General features: G+C 37.8%; 3 protein-coding genes across 3 annotated transcripts; all 3 read left to right on the top strand.

Moving 5' to 3' along the window:
* The first annotated feature begins 3,529 nt into the window (after positions 1–3,529).
* Positions 3,530–12,398, top strand: LOC129106429 (monoacylglycerol lipase abhd6-A-like). Its single transcript, XM_054617821.1, has 9 exons — positions 3,530–3,603; positions 5,215–5,330; positions 7,582–7,741; positions 7,828–7,941; positions 9,225–9,357; positions 9,506–9,657; positions 10,040–10,094; positions 10,997–11,097; positions 11,735–12,398. The coding sequence occupies exons 2-9, from the start codon at positions 5,227–5,229 to the stop codon at positions 11,912–11,914; spliced, it is 999 nt and encodes a 332-aa protein (XP_054473796.1). The 5' UTR covers positions 3,530–3,603; positions 5,215–5,226; the 3' UTR covers positions 11,915–12,398.
* A 1,647-nt stretch (positions 12,399–14,045) lies between these two features.
* rpp14 (ribonuclease P/MRP 14 subunit) lies at positions 14,046–18,051 on the top strand. Its single transcript, XM_054617828.1, has 6 exons — positions 14,046–14,144; positions 15,240–15,399; positions 15,554–15,638; positions 16,560–16,636; positions 16,726–16,804; positions 17,961–18,051. Exons 2-6 carry the CDS (start codon positions 15,308–15,310, stop codon positions 18,015–18,017), a joined length of 390 nt encoding a protein of 129 aa, XP_054473803.1. The 5' UTR covers positions 14,046–14,144; positions 15,240–15,307; the 3' UTR covers positions 18,018–18,051.
* On the top strand, positions 18,052–18,821 carry LOC129106432 (hydroxyacyl-thioester dehydratase type 2, mitochondrial-like). The gene has a single exon (XM_054617827.1). The coding sequence runs from the start codon at positions 18,052–18,054 to the stop codon at positions 18,520–18,522; it is 471 nt and encodes a 156-aa protein (XP_054473802.1). The 3' UTR covers positions 18,523–18,821.
* Positions 18,822–19,758: the final 937 nt, after the last annotated feature.

The raw sequence follows: 19,758 nt of genomic DNA, 5'->3' as shown, positions 1-19,758 counted from the left end.
TCTTTATTAGAAATGATCAATCTGTCTTTACTAACGGGCCATGTACCACAGGCCTTCAAACTAGCTGTAATTAAACCTCTTCTTAAGAAACCTACTCTTGATCCAGAGGTGTTGGCTAACTATAGACCTATATCTAACCTTCCCTTCCTTTCTAAAATCCTAGAGAAAGCAGTAGCAAATCAGCTGTGTGACTTTCTGCATAGCAATAGTTTATTTGAGGATTTTCAGTCAGGATTTAGAGTGAATCATAGCACAAAGACAGCACTGGTGAAAATGACCAATGACCTTCTAATTGCACCAGACAAAGAACTTGTCTCTGTACTTCTATTGTTAGACCTTAGTGCTGCATTTGATACCATTGACCATCAAATCGTATTACAGAGACTGAAGCATCTAATAGGCATTAAAGGAACCACACTTAGCTGGTTTAAGTCGTATTTATCAGACCGATCTCAGTTTGTATATGTAAACAATGAAAGCTCGATGAAAACCAGGGTCAGTCACGGAGTTCCACAGGGGTCTGTTCTTGGACCAATTTTATTCACCTTATATATGCTTCCCTTGGGGAATATTATCAGAAAACACCCAATAAACTTTCATTGTTATGCAGATGATACCCAGTTATATCTATCGATTAAGCCAGACGAAACTAACCAGTTCTCTAAACTTCAAGCATGTCTTAAGGACATAAAAACCTGGATGACCTGCAACTTCTAGATGTTAAACTCCGACAAAACAGAAGTTATCCTACTAGGCCCAGATCACCTTCGAAATCAATTATCTAACAATATAGTTTCTCTAGATGGCATTGCTCTGGCATCCAGCACTAACGTTAAGAACCTTGGAGTTATCTTTGATCAGGATCTGTCTTTTAACAAATTTCAAGGACAGCCTTTTTTCATTTACGTAACATTTCGAAAATCAGGCAAATCCTGTCTGAAAGCGATGCAGAAAAACTAGTTCATGCATTTGTTACCTCTAGACTAGATTACTGCAATTCCTTATTATCAGGCTGCTCTAATGAGTTTCTTAAATCTCTACAGTTGATCCAGAATGCTGCAGCACGTGTTCTAACAAAAACTAAGAAAAGAGATCATATTACTCCAGCTTCTCTGCACTGGCTCCCTGTTAAATCAAGAATAGAATTTAAAATTCTTCTACTCACCTATAAAGCTCTAACTGGCCAGGCACCGTCTTATCTAAAGGAACTTATAGTTCCATATTACCCAACTAGAGAGCTGTGCTCCCTCAATGCAGGGTTACTTGTGCTTCCTAGAGAATATAAAAGTATGATGGGAGCCAGAGCCTTCAGTTATCAAGCTCCTGTGATGTGATGTGATGTGATGTGTGATGTGATGTGATGTGCTGTAATAAATTACATTTTGATAAGGTACAGAAGCTGACTTCATGCTCTAATCTCTGTATTGCAGAGAAGTTCATCTGAAAAGCCCTGCTGGATAAATAATATGACATGTCACCTGTCACTGTAAAATGTTACTCTAAACAAAACAGAGCTAGCACTATATTTGTATTGCTGAAAGAGCATTGCATGGAAGGAAACCAATAAAGAGTGGCAGCAGCACTGGGATCAGGAGACAAAAGGAAGACATTTACACTCAATTCAGAATAGCGTTGGTTTTGTGAGAAATAGGGGAGGAAACAGAAAACAGGAGACCGTAATAACTAGGATAAGAATAGGGCACAGCAATAGTAACATAACAGTACACTCCATATTATAGGGAAGCACTCATTGTCATGTACCAGAAACCATACAGCATGTGCTGGTTGGATGCAGGAGATATGAAGCACACAGAAAGGACATGTTGGAAGGAATGAAAAGATCGGGAATAGGAGTAAAGAATATACTGGAGTGTGGTGGAAGTCGGCAAGGCAGAATATGCTTGGGCACATTCTTAAGAAGAACAGGTCTGATGAGTAAAATGTAGCATTCCGGACACGGTAGGAGATAACTATCTCCAGAAGATGGCAGTGATGCAACGCTAAGGATGCAAGCTGCTGTTAAAACCCAATAAGAGGAGGAAGAAGAAGGATTTGTTAATAAAAGTTGCAAAACGAAGATGGACCTGTTTTGGACTGTTCATTTTGAGGGTGCAACATGTACATTACCAGTCAAAAGTTTGTTTACTTTGAAGAATCTAAAATATAAAACATATTCTGGTTTGTTGAGCATTTGTTTGTTTACCACATAATTCCATATGTGTTCCTTCATAGTTTGGATGTCTTCAATATTAATCTACAATGTAGAAAAAAAAATAAAGAAAAACCATTGAATGAGAAGGTGTGTCCAAACTTTTGACTGGTACTGTATATATATAAATACATTTAAGAAAAAAAATAATAATAAAAAATAAATAAATAAATATATATATATATATATATCAAAGGTTTGGACACACCTTCTCATTCAACTACTCTGAAGAATCTAAAACATAAAACATATTCTGGTTTGTTGAGCATTTGTTTGTTTACCACATAATTCCATATGTGTTCCTTCATAGTTTGGATGTCTTCAATATTAATCTACAATGTAGAAAAAAAAAATAAAGAAAAACCATTGAATGAGAAGGTGTGTCCAAACTTTTGACTGGTACTGTATATATACAAATAAAATTAAAAAAAAAAAAATAATAATAATATATATATATATATATATATATATATATATATATATATATATATATATATATATATATATATATATATATATATATATATATACAGTACCAGTCAAAAGTTTGGACACACCTTCTCATTCAACTACTTTGAAGAATTCTGGTTTGTTGATAACATATAACAGCATGTTATGAGCTCCATGCACCCTTGAAGAGAATCGGCGCATGCGCAGACACAGCAGCAGGATACGTCAGAGAGGTGTGAAATAGTAAGAGGGATCACTCTGTCTCAACATTGAACATCCAGGAATCAGAAACGAAAGTAAGATAAGGATAAGGGGGGTTTGAAGTCAGGCACCAGCACAATGACATAAACAAGTACAGAACGATAGAAAGAGACAAATAAAAAAATATTTAATAATCATATGTACAGTACCAGTCAAAAGTTTGGACACACCTTCTCATTCAACTACTTTGAAGAATCTAAAATATAAAACATATTCTGGTTTGTTGAGCATTTGTTTGTTTACCACATAATTCCATATGTGTTCCTTCATAGTTTGGATGTCTTCAATATTAATCTACAATGTAGAAAAAAATAAAAATAAAAATAAAGAAAAACCATTGAATGAGAAGGTGTGTCCAAACTTTTGACTGGTACTGTATATAAATTAACTTAGGCTCAGACTGCATCTACAACCACTAGTTTGAAATCGATTACCAACAACTATTTGACAATCTAATTAGAAATGCGTCATGACTTTTTTCTTTGTGCGTCTTTTTCTCCTTTTGCACCCCCAAAAATATTGTGATATTTCCGACATCCGCATTGCCATCTCCCTTTAAGTGCAGATGAAAGGCTGTTGTGTAATATGGGTGAAAGAGGAAGAGGAGGAGGAAGAGGAGGAGGAGGAGGTGCAGACTGAATGGAGGACAGCTTGCGGTGACAGATCGAAGAGGAATCCGACAGGTACAGTCTTTATATTATACAGATTATACATATCTTATAATGAAAGTGTATAAATGCATAATTCTCTAATTCAGCACCACACTGCGTTATTCTCTCAGTGTATTAATTACATAACATGCAGTTTCCATGTTGTGATCATGTTTGAGATGTGTTGCTTTCAAAGGGACACTAATAACCAGGATGCAGGTGTGAATCATTTGTAATATTTTGTATCTTCTGGTTCATAAAGCTGATTTAAGCCACCTGTCTGTCGTTGAACCTTCAATGTAAAATGTTACATTTCTTATGAAACTAACAGGAAACCAGCATCTGGTCAAAGGGATGTACTGTAGCCTCACTTTGATTTAGACACTAATAGATTTGTGTGTAACTTTAGCAGTCCTCTTTTAACTCAAGGGCAACTTTCTTGCAGGAACTTTCCACTGAGTCTCATTATATTCATCAGTGGATTGAGTTTCTGTGTCTGTGTTGGCTTAAAAAAAATCGAAGTTCATGTTGGACTTTGGCAATTTTTGCAAAACATTTCCCACAACATGGTCCACATTGCTGGATTATCTTTGTTTATAAAGTTTATATGCCTACAAATATGTTTAACATTTGTATTATTGCATAAACAGACAAAAAACTAAAATAAGTATAATACCAATCAGTTCATACCTGCAGTATTTCTGAACACAAACTACATACATTATAAAGCACAAAACATGTGATTCACATGAACTGTAAAGAGTAGCCTACTCAAAGGTTAATTTCTCAGACTTGACTTTTTGCTTGTCAAATGATGTTGTATAAATAAAAGGAGAAAGGACTGTCACCCAGGAAACCACTGTCCATGTTGTGTGAATGCAAGAGTTGACCTAATTCCATTGACTAATTATATAACGTACACAAAGTCATTTACAAAACATCCTTTTTTTCTAAACCAAACCAAGAAGTTTTGTTTCCATGTGATTTAAAAACTGCGACCATATGTAACGAGTTAAACCCTTTAATAAGTGTGACATTTATATTTAGATTATTTGACAATTCAAATAGAAATGCGTTGGGATATACAATATTTTTTGTCACATATAGAAGAAGAAATTTGTGAAAACTGTAATAAAAAACGTAACCGACTTCATTAGCCATTGTTATTTTAGAAGGACATACAGTACCAGTCAAAAGTTTGGACACACCTTCTCATTCAACTACTCTGAAGAATCTAAAATATAAAACATATTCTGGTTTGTTGAGCATTTGTTTGTTTACCACATAATTCCATATGTGTTCCTTCATAGTTTGGATGTCTTCAATATTAATCTACAATGTAGAAAAAAATAAAAATAAAAATATAGAAAAACCATTGAATGAGAAGGTGTGTCCAAACTTTTGACTGGTACTGTGATAAACCTGCTCAGGACCAAACAGTGAGTTGATGTACGCTAGCAGTTTCCCTAAGCTTCCAGTCATTGTGCTAAGCTAGGCTAAAAACAAAACACAGTGCTATTTCTGCACGTAGATGATAATGATATTTGCCATAAGTGTTCCTTAATTGTTTTTTTCAGCATCGACAATTTAGAAGCTGAGCTGAAAGCAAATGAGGATTTTTATGTGTGTGTTTTATTTTGAAAGGCGTGTGCAACGATGGAGCTGATATTGCTATCAGGAGGTATTCTGGTTCTCCCTGTCTTCGCCTTCATCACCTCCTTCCTGTTCTGGCCCGGAGTCCTCCTCAAGGCCTACAACTGGTAAACACACTCATGTTAGACGTGACTGGTAATGATTAGTATTGGTTACATGTTCCTAAAGATGGGCAAATTTACTGTAGCTGTTTTTATCTTTTAAAAGTTTTTTCCCCAACATGCTGGATTCTATAATTAATTAACATCCAAAAGTACCCATAAATTCCTTTATTAATCAATGATATTTTCCTGTCAGGTAAACAAGGCATGATTAAAAATGAAAAGTTCTCTCAGTAATATTTGTTTTTAATTTTCTATCAAACAGATCATCAACAGAACATTTGAAAAAACATACAATTTAAGAAAAAATTTAATTCACATTTCAAATTTAAAAAATGTTTTTATACCTGTGCAGTGGCGGCAGACTAGGCCATAAGGATTATGTTTTTGGTTTGTCCGTCTGTCTGTACTTAAGCAAATTTCTTCAAATTTGGCACAAACGTCCACTTCAGGTAAGAACTGATTAGAATTTGGAGGTCAAACGTCACCGTGAACTCCCAATAACACGTTTTTTTATTCATAAATCAACAATTCTAATTCTAAATGTGACAATTTCACAGAAATTTCTAATTGGATGAATTAATAAAGAAATGACCGAATACAAGTGAAGACAAAGCACCTCCTTCACCAGCAGCAGAGTGACAGATGTACAACAGCGATTTTCAGTTTTCTCTCCACAAACTTGAACAGCATTATCCTGCTATGGTAAACATATTTATCTCAGCATTGTGTATTTTGAATTCTTAAAATAATAATGATTTTGTAACAGAAGGTTATGTGACCTCTCAGCAGTGTGTTACAGCCTGTTGCTCTGCTGTAATGTCGCTGCCTCTAAAATGTACTTTTATTGTGAAGGAGCAGGGCCTCTAGTGTGACCTGGCCTACTGGACTTTGTGTAGCTGTAAAAAAAAAAGAAGAAAAATCTACACGTTGGCCTCTAGAAAGTTTATTGTCGCTACAACACACACACACACACACACACACACACACACACACACACACACACACACACACACACACACACAGTGCTGAGTCACCATGATGTAACAGTGATTTTGTCAGCACTGAAACATCACATGGAATGAGATTAGAATTCAAATTAGCTTAAATAATAACTAAGAGTCCTTTGCAAAAAATGTAATACGGCTAAGATCCACACTTTGTCCCCACGGTTCTTACCACATCTCAGAATCAGAAACGCTTGATTGCAAAAGGAATTTGACTTGCATAAAAATAAACACAGTACAGTAGTATAAGGACATAAACAAATATAATGAAGTACAGTTACTAAAGAATTTGAAAAACGAACAAGCAAATAAAAGAATATGTTGAAATATGTCTGTATCAAAACAAGAAATAAGTTGTGAAGCAGAAAAGCCCGGCTCTTGTTTGATTTGATTGGCTGCCTGGACCAAATGTGACACTGACGAGCGATGCGACTTCTCACCTTGCACTGAAAAGTTGAGATTGTTTTTTCCTCTTATGTGCGTCAAAAACAATAAACTAGAAAACTGCGAACCAAAGGGAGCAGCACATGCCAGGCAAACCGTACCATAGGGAAACAATGGTCGAAGCAGACATGAGCTGACGTGAAATCTTAACGAGGAAACTTTTTGATAACTGTATTTTCAACAGCATCGACCACATTTCACTGAGATTGTTTTTTTTGCAATTTTTTTTATTTCTGCTGTCCACAGGATGAACCCTTTTTAGATTTTGATCATCCTGCCGACCTTTTCTCTAGCACCATCCTCAGGACATTCTTTACATTTTAAGACTTGAAATTAAATTGTTTTTGCATTAAAATAAATAATAGTTTTACAATGTTGCTGGCAACTGTTTTCACACTAAGAAACTTTCCTGAAGAAACCTGTTCAACCTCACTATGGATGTTGAAGGCGTGGAGAATGAAGGTTATCATGAAGTGGTATTGATACTCTTTTATAGTTTGATGTTTTTTACATCTGTGAAAATTTAATTAACGCACAAAAGTGGGACAGACAAAGAATTAGTGTTTTCAATGACTCATTTAAACCCAACTATAGTCTTGTGGAGCCTTACGTGAAGCAGAACTTAGATAAAAGTCAAAGATCTCTGTGTGCTTGCTGACCTTCAGGTGTACTTATTGTTGATTATGCAACAACTGTCAGGACTTCAGACATTCACATTTCTAAAGTAATAAGTGAACACATTACGTCGTTGCAATAATATTCAGGTGAGCCATAATAACTAGTGATCGTTCTGTCATCCTCCTCAGGTTCTGGCGTTACAGACTGGGTCTCGTGGTCCGCTACTCCCACAGCGGAAGTTACCGCTTCTGTTACTGCAGCCGCGGGACACCAGGGGGTGCCACGCCGTCGCTGCTGCTGCTGCACGGCTTCTCCGCCACCAAGGACATGTGGCTGCCTGTCGTCAAGGTAACGCATTCCGGAATTTTGTCCCTTTTTTTTAATTTATTGTTTTGCATTGTGAGTCTTGAGGTGTGTTTTGATTTCTCCTCCAGCACCTCCCCAAAGGCCAGCATCTGGTGTGTGTGGACATGCCGGGACACGAGGGGACGTGTCGCACCGGCCCCGAGGACTACAGCATCCAGGGGCAGGTCACCCGAATCCACCAGGTATGTCAGTGTGTGAGTGTGTGTCTGAGAATTACAACACACTGCAATCCAATCAGCACTGGTCTTTTTCTTTGTCAGTGTCACTTCAAATTCACTCAAATGTTTCCTGTTTCGGTGCTAACCATGGATGTATAAGGCAGGTGGCTGTGGTGTAGTGGAGAGCAAGGTAGTTCTCCAATCAGAAGGTCGGTGGTTCGATACCCGGCTTCGGCAGTCGATGTGTCCTTGGGCAAGACACTTAACCCCAAGTTGCTCCTGAAGGCTTGCCATCGGTGTGGACTGGATGTTGCATGAATGTTAGTTAGAGTCTGATGGTGGCACCTTGCATGGTAGCCTGTCATCAGTGTGTGAATGGGTGAATGATATGTAATATACTATATATATATATTTGGATAAAAGCGTCTGCTAAATGACTGTAATGTATAAAGAGAACTGGTACAGCGTTGGAGGCGGGGCTCCGTTCATCCCTATGAAAGTTGCTCATTGGCGCATGAAGCAAAATAAAGTTTTACTTCCACAGATCTCCTGGCAATCGTTCGGCAAGTTTCCGCAAGTTTTTTTAAGTGCACTAGCATTTCCTATAACTCCGCCTCCCAGCTTTTCAGATCCAGCCTCTTTCTCATTCACATGTTTGGAGGAAGGAAAATAATGTTGATTTAAATAAGATATAATCATGTGGTTGTACTGAGAAGTTGATTTACCTCAAAAATTATCCGCTGAGTTGCTGACGTCTTTTCAATAAATGCATATCACATAAGTCTTTGGGGTCCAATGGCATCATGTGACGTTGCCTTTTAATTATAATTTCATCGTTGGACGACTATGTAAGATTTGCTTCAAAGCACGGCTTTCTTCCCGGGGTCTTGGTGCAAACTCCTGATCATTTTCCGACCAACGTGCAGGTCATGGTTCAACTCTTTTCTGTAATTTTATTGATCCTTGCCCTACATCTTCCAGCGATAAAGATCTCTGGTTATTTTAATCAGTATTCAAACAGTGTTGTAAGAAGGCAGTTTGTGACTACAGGGGTGAGTTCTGTGCTGGAACAGTTTCTTGTTGTTGTGTGGTTCAGTAGGTTCAGCTTCCTGAAGTCTTGTACTCACAGTGAGGTTACCAGGTTTGGTTCTTCTATGTCTATACAGAGACCACAACCAAATACTCCGCTCACCTGACTTACCTGGACACCGTCGCTTTAGCTGTGGACGCTGCACAGAAGCACCGAGCGGACGGATAACAACTCTCTCTCTCTCTCTCTTTCTTTCTCTTTCTCTCTCTCTGTGCAGTTTGTGCAGAGTATCGGTCTGGACAAAAGACCCTTCCACCTGGTCGGGACATCGATGGGTGGGAACGTCGCTGGAGTGTACGCTGCCCGTTACCCGGCTCAGCTGTCCGGCGTCACCTTGGTCTGTCCGGCAGGTAAACTTCTAATCTGTGTTTTAAGTGTTTCCCTCCAGGATTCAAACCTGAGACTGTTTGACGACACAGAATCACAGACACCCCTCTCTCCTCCTCCTCCTCCTCCTCCTCCTCCTCCTCCTCCTCCTCCTCCTCTTTGTCCCTCCAGGTCTGGTTTATCCAACAGAAACTGAGTTCATCCGTCGTCTGAGGGCGATAGAGAACACCCAGGAGTCGATCCCTCTGATCCCCTCCACTCCTCAGGAGCTGGAGGACATGTTGAAGCTCTGCTGCTACAGCCCCCTCAACCTCCCCCGACAGGTGAGCTACCTGGTCATAAATCCAGATTAAGACACTTTTAAAGGGACGGTTCATATTTTTCCTCTTACCTGTAGTGCCATTTATAAAATCGAGATTGTTTTGAAGATATCTGCAGTAGAGATGTCTGCCTTCTCTCCAGTATAATGGGACTGTATAGTACTCGGCTTGTGGTGCTCAAAGCGCCGTCTCTTCAGCCGATATCTCCAAAACTAAACTACAAAACAAACAAGATTGATGAACAGCATTAAAGGGAAGAGGACAAATATGTATTTTTGATGCTGGGGTGAACTGTCCCTTTAAGGCTTCACATAACAACATATCAAAATATCAGTGCAACTACTGTATATTAATATTATACAAATACCCATGTGTGTGTTGCCAGGTCATGCGGGGTCTCCTTGACAACAGGATCCCCAACAATGATTTCTACAAAGAAGGTCAGTCTGTTCATATCCATCAGCAACACTTACTCCTCCTCTCTGACCTCCTTCTTCTCTCCTGCTCCTTTATTGCTCCTTAAAACCTGTTTTAATGTGTTGTTAATGCAAACTTAACGCTTTCCCCATGGTTACCGGGTGTCTTGATGGATTCATAGTAATGAAAGTTTCCACAGCTCTAATTCAATCAGTACAATAACAGTCCAGTCTGATGAAAACACTTTTCTCTTTTTTAAACACTTACATTGTTTTCATTCCCTAATGTACTGCTTTTGTAATTTCTATTGAGATGTAAATAAACACTTCCTGCACATGTGTTTCACATTAAAAGCCCTAAAGCAGCTCGAAGAAAAACAATACTCTCCTCTTCTTATAGGCTTGTAATTTCTAACATCTCCATATGCAGATGAGTGTTTTATTTACAGCGATCAAAAGAGCGAAAGAGAAGCGATTGTGATGAATTTATTAGTAAATGAAAACAGTTTTTCTGTTGTCTTGTGTGTTTGTGCCAGCCATATTGTAAAAATATATATTTTTCTAATAAGGAAAGGATTACTTTTTGTCTTGTTTATGTCTTGAAAGGAGCAATATACAATATTCAGAGCATAGCAGCCAGGAACTAACATCTATGTAAAGATATAGAGGAGTAATAAATACCTGAGCAGAGAATGAAGTCGCTCTCCCTCTGTGAGTTTTGTTATCTAAGCTTCGCCTTGCTTTGTTGACATAGCCGGGCGTGCCGTGCACGCTCTTAGTGGATATTAGTTCATGTTAGCACGACCCTCTGGTGAGCTCACGACCGCCTTAGCCTCGCCATGTTGAGAGCCCTCAAGAGGCAGTCGAAATGCTCCCAATCTCATATCTTGCACCTTTGATTTATTGTGTGTGTCCGTCTTGTTCAGTGTTCATGGAGATCGTCAGGGAGAAGTCTCGTCACTCGCTGCAGGAAAACTTGCATCTGATCACGTCACCTGTGCAGGTCATCTGGGGGACGGAGGACCAGGTATGAATGAATCACCGCGATGGTCATATAAAAACTACATATGTTCAAGGAAAAAGTTACTCCCAAGCAATGAATAGATGATCCTTAAAACGTATTGAGTATGTTAACATGTTGATGTTTAGCACGTATAATATTTACCGTGTTCACCATCTTAATTTAGCGTGTTAGCATGCTAGCACTTGTTCAGAAGCACCAAACACAAGGTACGGCTGAGTCTGAAGGGAATGTCAATCGTTTTGCAAGTATCATAAGTCAAAGTATTGGACACGCTAAGATTTTGACCTGATTATGGCACAAAATAGGAAATAAAAGGATCTCTGAAGTTATTACTGTTAATCAAGAGAGGACCATGAATGTCACCAAATTGCATGGTAATCCATCCAATAATTATAGAGATATTTCTCTCATAATCATAAATGTGAACCTCGTGGTGGTGCAAGAGGAAAAGTCAGGGGAACAACAAAGTCACCTGGATTTATCTTCTGGGGAACATGGATGTTATAAACTTTAGATATGGATAGACTGACCAAAAGACTAATCCATACAGCTAATAAAAAATGAATATGAATATATTGTCTGCTGATCACCAAAGGCCACCAACACGATGAGCTTGTAACAAACCCGTCTCCTATCTCAGGTGGTCGACGTCTCGGGGGCGTCAGTGCTGGAGGCGGCGCTGCCAAACTGCCAGGTGGTGCTTTTGGACAATTGTGGTCACTCTGTGGCGTTGGAGCGGCCCAGGAAGGCCGCCAATCTCATCATGGACTTCCTGTCTGCACAGGAAGTCAGCTGCGAAAACACTAAGAAACTTTCCTGAAGAAAACCGTACAACCTCACTGTGGATGTTGAAGGCGTGGAGAATGAAGGTTAAGATGAAGTGGTATTAATACTCTTTTATAGTTTGATATAAGGGTTTTTACATCTGTGAAAATTAAATGAATGCACAAAAGTGGGACTGACAGTCAAATATTCCTTAAGTATTCAGACACAGCACCATGCAGGAGGCTGTAGTCTCTGTTTTAGATGTTAATGTTCAATGAAAACATTCCATGGAAGAATTTTGTGCATTTCTCTTTAAGATAAACTTTATATAAATCTCTTGTGTCATGTGAATGGCAGTCGTTTCTTTGTGTGTGAAGTCTCCTGCTGTGAACTAACTGCACGTTCAACCTCATAAAAGCACATTCAGAATTAAAAATGTACTGTAGGTGAATAACTGATTCAGTAATGTGTGCGTATGAACAAAGTGTTTCTGGATAACATAAATAAATCTTCTGCAGAATAAAATAATTGGTTATTTGGAAACTTTTGCACTGTTTTCTTTTTGAATGTAGTAATACACAAAGAGACCGCTGGGTGGCGACACATTTTTACAGCTTTATCCAGAATGTCAAAGAGTAGATAATTCATAGTGAGAGGTACCACTCCGTAGCAAGAACTGGTCCACCTTCAGATGGGTGAAATATAATAGTTGTTAATAAGCATTATAAAAGTAACTTGGTAGATTTAGGTTAATAACGATTGTTTGTTTTAAATACTTTGGCTTAGTGTGTAAATTGGGACAGTTAACCATTTATTGTGATATTTTAATTTAATTTATTTACTTTTATTACATTTTGGAACATTTCAGAACATTTTCACTGACATAAAAAAAGAGCATGAAAGCCCATTTTTGCTGTGAAAAGAAAATATATATTTTGTGACAAAGTTAAATAAACTTGTGCTAAGTAAAAATTCAAGATTTTGACAATATATCATAATTATGACTATGTCTTGTTTTATTTTAATATCTTAAGTATTTTTATTTCATAGCATTCCTTACTTTTTATCTGTATTTTTCCTGTTTCTGATAGAAATAGAAGTGTAATATGTTGTCAAATTACCTGCAACGTTTTGGTTTGACTTTTGTTGTTTCAAAGTGAAAATCACATGACAGAAACAATCTGGGTCTGTTTTGTTTTTATTTCATTTACAGTACCAGTCAAAAGTATGGACACACCTTCTCATTCAATGGTTTTTTTATTTTAATTTAAAAAAAATTCTACATTGTAGATTAATATTGAAGACATCCAAACTATGAAGGAACACATATGGAATTATGTGGTAAACAAACAAATGCTCAACAAACCAGAATATGTTTTATATTTTACATTCTTCAAATGAAAATACGGTCAAATATGCTTCTGTTTTACAGTACTAGTAAAAAGTTTGGACACACCTTCTCATTCAACTACTTTGAAGAATCTAAAATATAAAACATATTCTGGTTTGTTGAGCATTTGTTTGTTTACCACATAATTCCATATGTGTTCCTTCATAGTTTGGATGTCTTCAATATTAATCTACAATTCGTTTAATTCCTAAATGAAAACCATTGAATGAGAAGGTGTGTCCAAACTTTACTGGTTCACACCTATCTATACGTATCCTGCTGCTATGACTGCGCATATTCTCTTCAATGGATATGGCGCTCATAACATGCTGTTATATGTTGGTGCAGATGGTGAGTTAAAACCTGTATATATATGTTTTATTTATATATATATACAGTACCAGTCAGTTTGGACACACCTTCTCATTCAATGTTTTTTTTTAATTTTTATTTTTATTTATTTTTCTACATTGTAGATTAATATTGAAGACATCCAAACTATGAAGGAACACATATGGAATTATGTGGTAAACAAACAAATGCTCAACAAACCAGAATATGTTTTATATTTTAGATTCTTCAGAGTAGTTGAATGAGAAGGTGTGTCCAAACTTTTGACTGGTACTGTACATATGATTATTAAATATTTTTTTATTTGTCTCTTTCTATCGTTCTGTACTTGTTTATGTCATTGTGCTGGTGCCTGACTTCAAACCCCCCCTTATCCTTATCTTACTTTCGTTTCTGATTCCTGGATGTTCAATGTTGAGACAGAGTGATCCCTCTTACTATTTCACACCTCTCTGACGTATCCTGCTGCTGTGACTGCGCATGCGCCGGTTCTCTTCAATGGTGCATGGCGCTCATAACATGCTGTTATATGTTGGTGCAGATGGTGAGTTAAAACCTGCAAAACTCGATGTTGTAGTTGTAGTTTCAGGCTGTTACACATGTTTATGACTTCTATATTCTGCTGCCTTACTGTCACTGGTTTATGATTTGACCTATATGCATTAGTGCAATGAATATACAAGTACTGACCTATTGTACTTGAGTACAATTCTGATGTATTTTTACTTTCCTTCAGTATTTCCATGTTATGCCTTTTTATACTTTCACTCTTCTACAGAACCAGTCAAAAGTTTGGACACACCTTCTCATTCAACTACTCTGAAGAATGTAAAATATAAAACATATTCTGGTTTGTTGAGCATTTGTTTGTTTACCACATAATTCCATATGTGTTCCTTCATAGTTTGGATGTCTTCAATATTAATCTACAATAAAATTAAAATAAAGAATTCTTAAAGATTCTTTAAAGTTTGAATGAGAAGGTGTGTCCAAACTTTTCACTGGTACTGTATTATATTGGAAGCAAATATTGTATTTTTTAGTTCATTACATTTATTTGACAGCTTTAGTAAATCTGCAGACTTAGAAATTAATTCAAAGTACATTATGAGTACTTTTACTTTTTGTCCTTTTTTAGTATATTTTGATACTACTAACACTTTAATATACTAAAATATTTAAGATAGATGGATAGATACTCTGAATATATTTCATATTGACAAGAAATTCCATGAAAAGATCAAAACCAACATTGTGGAAGTCTCCCTGTCTGTGACATCATTTTTCAAAACAAGCTCAGTAATTTTCTAAAACAGCTCGTCATTGGAATTATTTTTCAAATGTTACTCAAACACAAGGAATCAGTGCATTTGTTGGGGACTATTTTCAAACACAAGGTGGATTAATCTACATTTGGTTATCTAGTGATTATTTCCAGCAGCAGGACTGTGTGTGTGTGTGTGTGTGTGTGTGTGTGTGTGTGTGTGTGTGTGTGTGTGTGTGTGTGTGTGTGTGTGTGTGTCAATGAACCTAATAACAACAGACTCACCATCATCTGAACCGTGTAACACGCACAGACCAAACCGACTTGCATGGTTAGTTGATGTCTGTTTAACCTTCAGTTGTTTGTTTTTTTCAGTCTGAAGTCAGCTGATCGACCTGCTGCTCGTCACCTGTTTGATTCCGAGTCACTGATGCTTTAATAGAATGCAACGCGCCGACACAGAGAAGGAACCTGTAGTTTACCGACGGGTCGTGTTGAAGAACGCCTCGCCGTACCACTACATGAAGGTCTGCCTGTAAGTTAATGATCATTTATTGTTTTCTTTTTAACTCTGCATCTGCATAAAATCTCATAAAGATGTTTTCATATTGATATTGTAGTAATTGTACATGTCTGACTACTATACTTGTACATTTAACCCTCTTGATCATATTTCTCTCTGTGTTTAGCGTTCTGGAGAATGAGTCTACCAGACTGAGTGCAGTTGAACTGAAGCAGTTCATCATCACAGGTCTGAACACCCTGTACGGAGAGGTGAGATCATTAACACGTCGACGGTTCGATTCCCACAGTGTGATCTGCTCAGACGCTGTGAGGACCTGTGAATGGAAGCCTCCAGAAAATGTCCAGCTAGTTCTGGAATTATTCTGATACTAATCGATTGATTGTTGGTTAATGTTAAGAAACACTAGAACATCTTTTGTTTTCAGCTGTGAGTTTTTCCAGATTTTCTTTGTTTCATGACAGAGTAAACCTACTAATAAGAAACTAGGTGACATTTTCACTATTTACTACAATTTTATAGACAAAATTATTTATCAAAAATCCTTTTTTTGTGATTGAAGAGGTTATGTTTTGTTTGTCTGTTGGATATCTCCAAACTTTGATACGTAAAGTTTAGTTATTTTAATATATGCATTTGTACAGCTGTGGAAGAAGTAGTTAGATCTTTTACTTTACTATAATATCAACACCACCTTGTAGAAGTACTCTGTTACAAGTAAAAGTACTGCATTCAATGTCCGACTTTAGTCAGAGTACAAAAGTATTAGCATCGAAATATACTTTAAAGTACCAAAAGTCGAAATAGTCATTATGCAGAATGGCAGATTTGAGAATAATATATTACTGGAAAATAGTTATTTTGATGTATTAATGTGTCAATCACTTTAAAGGTGCAGCTGGTAAAGTTGGAGCTCATTTCAGCTATTTATTATATTGCTGGGCAGCTTAATCAATAATAACATTGCATCATAATTTGATTTGTTGTTTTTAATCTAAAGAGTAACCAGTAACTAACGTTGCCCAATAAGTGTAGTGGAGTTAAAAGTACTAAATTGACTTCCAAAATATAGTAGAAGAGTAAAGTAGTAGAAAATGGAAATTACCTCAAAATTGTATTTAAGTACAATACTTGAGTAAATTTACCACTGCTTTTCTATGTGTGTGTTTCAGGTGGGAGCAGCGCTGACCTTTGACCTGTTGAAGTACGATGAAGACACCCTCACTGCTCTTCTGCGTGTTTACAGCAAGTGAGTTCAGCAGCAGACGGATGTGAAGAAACCTTCTCTCCTCCTACACAGGATGTATGTTTATTTGAAATATGTGTTTGTGTTTTCAGGGGTTTGGTGAAGCTGTGGAGCTCCCTGACTCTGCTGGGCTCCTACCAGAACCAGGCCTGTGCCTTCAGAGTGCTGCAGGTCAGCAGAACATAAAAATGATCTTTGTGTTGTTCATCAGCTGCTGAGGGAAAGTTAAACCCTGACTCTGAGGTTTCTGCCTTTTTGATGACAGAGCCTGGGATTCATTTCTAGATTTATAACCTTTGACTGCTGGAAATTCAAGTTTTTAACTACTGGTCAGTTAATCAAAACAATAATAGTTATATTAAAGGATTACATTTGTATATCAACTACTAGCCCTGTGTTACCTTGAATTTTTGAACAAAACTTTGTTATCTCACATTCAAAGATATAGCTAAAAAAAATTAGAAAATTCATTATGATGATCAAAACATGTGTTGCAAACTCTCAAGCACTTCATGCAGTATAATAAAAGTCTTATTTATCAAGTCGTATGCTAAATACTTCCCAAACACATGCAATTCTGCTAAAATAGGCAGATGCACTAATCATCCTGCTCAAGTGTGAAACTATTTATTTGATAGTATTTTTAAAGAATTATGTTTTTCTTTTTTATGCATGTGTTTGGGAAGCAGTGAGCCTACGACTGGGTAAATTATACTTAGATTATACTGCCAAGCTGAGAGAGTTTGTCAAATTATGTTTTGATGTATTTTTGTTGTTGTTAAACGTCGCCCACATTTACTTCAACGTATCAATACTTTTCTACATTTTTTGAGTCTTCGTTCGACGGGGAAGCTTGCGAGAAACATCCGATTTAACAGGTGCACCTTTTAAACTGGATTCTCAGCTCGGAGTTTATACGAACTATCATTTTCTTTCCTTTTGTTCACCAACATTTTTCCTTAAGCTTTTAATTTTTTTGAGAGAATGTAACTTGTTTTGTTACGTAATAACAAGTGGTGACATCTGGGAGTGACATCGTAACCCCTGTTTATTATGAAGGGGCAAAGACCTGCTGTTAAGTAACAACTCAACACTTTTATTTGCTAAAGAAAGCTGTGAAGCCTGGAAGTGAACTTTGACCCCATTTACAGTTAGTCACTTTCTGCGTCTTTGTTGGATCTGAGAGTTATGATCTCAAGAAAGCTGTTTCATTTATATTTCATGTACTGTGTTTATCTGTATGTTTCTGTGTGGAGTGTGTTCCAGCTGTGGAAACAAATCTCCCTCTCAGACATTTAACACAGCTTTTCTTCCTCTTCATCTTCAGGTGTCTCCGTTCCTGCTCGCGCTGACAGGAAACAGTCGAGAGCTGCAGCTGGACTGAAGGAGGAGGAGGAGGAGGAGAACCGTTCTTCAGGATGACTTTCATGTGGAGTCGTATCTTTAACAAACCGCGGCTGTGCCTCTCGCCTCCTTCCTGCCGGCTGCTCCACGTCGGCCAGCGAGCCTCCCTCACCAAAGCGTTCTCCGCCCGCGACGTGCAGCTGTTCGCCGAGCTGACGGGCGACAACAACCCCCTCCACCTGGACCCGGTCTACGCCAGCACCACCTCCTTCGAGGCGCCCATCGTCCACGGAGTCCTCATCAACGGCCTGATCTCGGCCGTGCTCGGCACCAGGATGCCCGGCCGCGGCTGCGTCTTCCTGTACCAGGAGATCCGCTTCCCGGCGCCGCTCTATGTCGGCGAGGAGGTGCTGGCCGAAGCCGAGGTCCGCAAGATCAAGATGTCGTTCGCCTTCATCGCCGTGACGTGCTCCGTCATGGACAAGGTGGTGATGGAGGGGGAGGTGATGGTGATGATGCCCGAGAAGCAGCAGAAGAAGGAGTGAGAGGAGGAGGAGGTCAGAGGCCGGACGTGACAGGTGCAGTGATTTAAAAATGGCCGCCTCAGCACACAACCCTGCAGCTCAGCTTCTTCCCAGATATTTTGTAGTTTATTGATCATGTACTTGAATGCTGTAAACAGGAAGTGCATCCGGGCAGAGACAGCAACCAGAGAGACTCTGATGGTTTATTTAGATGTTTGATTTGTCAGATCTGCTCTGTATTTTGTTTAAAGTGTAAAAAATGTGTGTGTGGAATAAAATCTCTAAACGATCTTTGAATTTATTTAATCCATTCCCCTCTTGTCACGGTCTCAAGTTCAGCAGTGATCAGGTCATTGTCTCTACTTGTGTCCTCCTGCCTGTCGCCTGTCTGTGCTGCTGATTTTGAATTCACAAGTGTTTACAGGGACGTCCAACCAAGTGCCAACGAGGGCCAACAGTCTGCTGGTCTCCAAACAATCACCTAATCAGGTGTTTTCCATGAGGACTTTATCTCATCTCATCTATTTTACTTTAAGGAGTGTTAATCAGCATTTGGACTGTTTTGGTCGGCCCAGCATTGGTTGAATACATTTGATTTCAAAACTTGTGTGACTTTGACCCCTCACCCTCTGACAGAATTTAATGATGGTTTTATTTTGGATGACTTGGATGCTCTCAAACCCTGAAATCACCTGTAGGGGAAAAGTGCCAGTATTAAAGTTAAAAATCTTTATTTTATTGTATTTTTATATACCTCATTGATGTCATATACAGTACCAGTCAAAGTTTGGACACATCTTCTCATTCAACTACTTTGAAGAATCTAAAATATAAAACATATTCTGGTTTGTTTGTTTACCACATAATTCCATATGTGTTCCTTCATAGTTTGGATGTCTTCAATATTAATCTACAATGTAGAAAAAAAAAAAAAAGAAAAACCATTGAATGAGAAGGTAACAGGTATGACACTTCCTGTAAGTCGCTTTGGATAAAAGCGTCTGCTAAATGACTGTAATGTAATGTAATGTAATGTAATGACATAAATGATTCATATAATCACAGTAGTAAGCAGAGTAACTACAATCAACACTTGAAACATAACATTTCTTTCTACAATCAACACTTGAAATGATGAAGGCACTTGCAAATGACAAGGTAGTACAAAATGTAAACCTTTGGTGTTTAATTTTTTACCTCTTTACTTAAGATTTCATTAAACTTAAAAAGCAGCAATGACTATAGTAGAATTAAAAT

The sequence above is a fragment of the Anoplopoma fimbria genome, chromosome 17 (genome assembly GCF_027596085.1).
Source record: "Anoplopoma fimbria isolate UVic2021 breed Golden Eagle Sablefish chromosome 17, Afim_UVic_2022, whole genome shotgun sequence".
Taxonomy (NCBI): domain Eukaryota; kingdom Metazoa; phylum Chordata; class Actinopteri; order Perciformes; family Anoplopomatidae; genus Anoplopoma; species Anoplopoma fimbria.
This window is presented reverse-complemented; position numbering and strand designations above follow the sequence as displayed.

Coding starts and splice junctions, on each gene's coding strand:
- LOC129106429 (XM_054617821.1), top strand. CDS start 5,227: ATGGAGCTGATATTGCTATCAGGAGGTATTCTGGTTCTCCCTGTCTTC. Junction 9,358..9,505: donor CACCTTGGTCTGTCCGGCAG/GTAAACTTCTAA, acceptor TTGTCCCTCCAG/GTCTGGTTTATCCAACAGAA. Junction 10,095..10,996: donor CAATGATTTCTACAAAGAAG/GTCAGTCTGTTC, acceptor CGTCTTGTTCAG/TGTTCATGGAGATCGTCAGG.
- LOC129106432 (XM_054617827.1), top strand. CDS start 18,052: ATGACTTTCATGTGGAGTCGTATCTTTAACAAACCGCGGCTGTGCCTC.
- rpp14 (XM_054617828.1), top strand. CDS start 15,308: ATGCAACGCGCCGACACAGAGAAGGAACCTGTAGTTTACCGACGGGTC. Junction 15,400..15,553: donor CACTACATGAAGGTCTGCCT/GTAAGTTAATGA, acceptor CTCTGTGTTTAG/CGTTCTGGAGAATGAGTCTA. Junction 16,637..16,725: donor CTTCTGCGTGTTTACAGCAA/GTGAGTTCAGCA, acceptor TTGTGTTTTCAG/GGGTTTGGTGAAGCTGTGGA.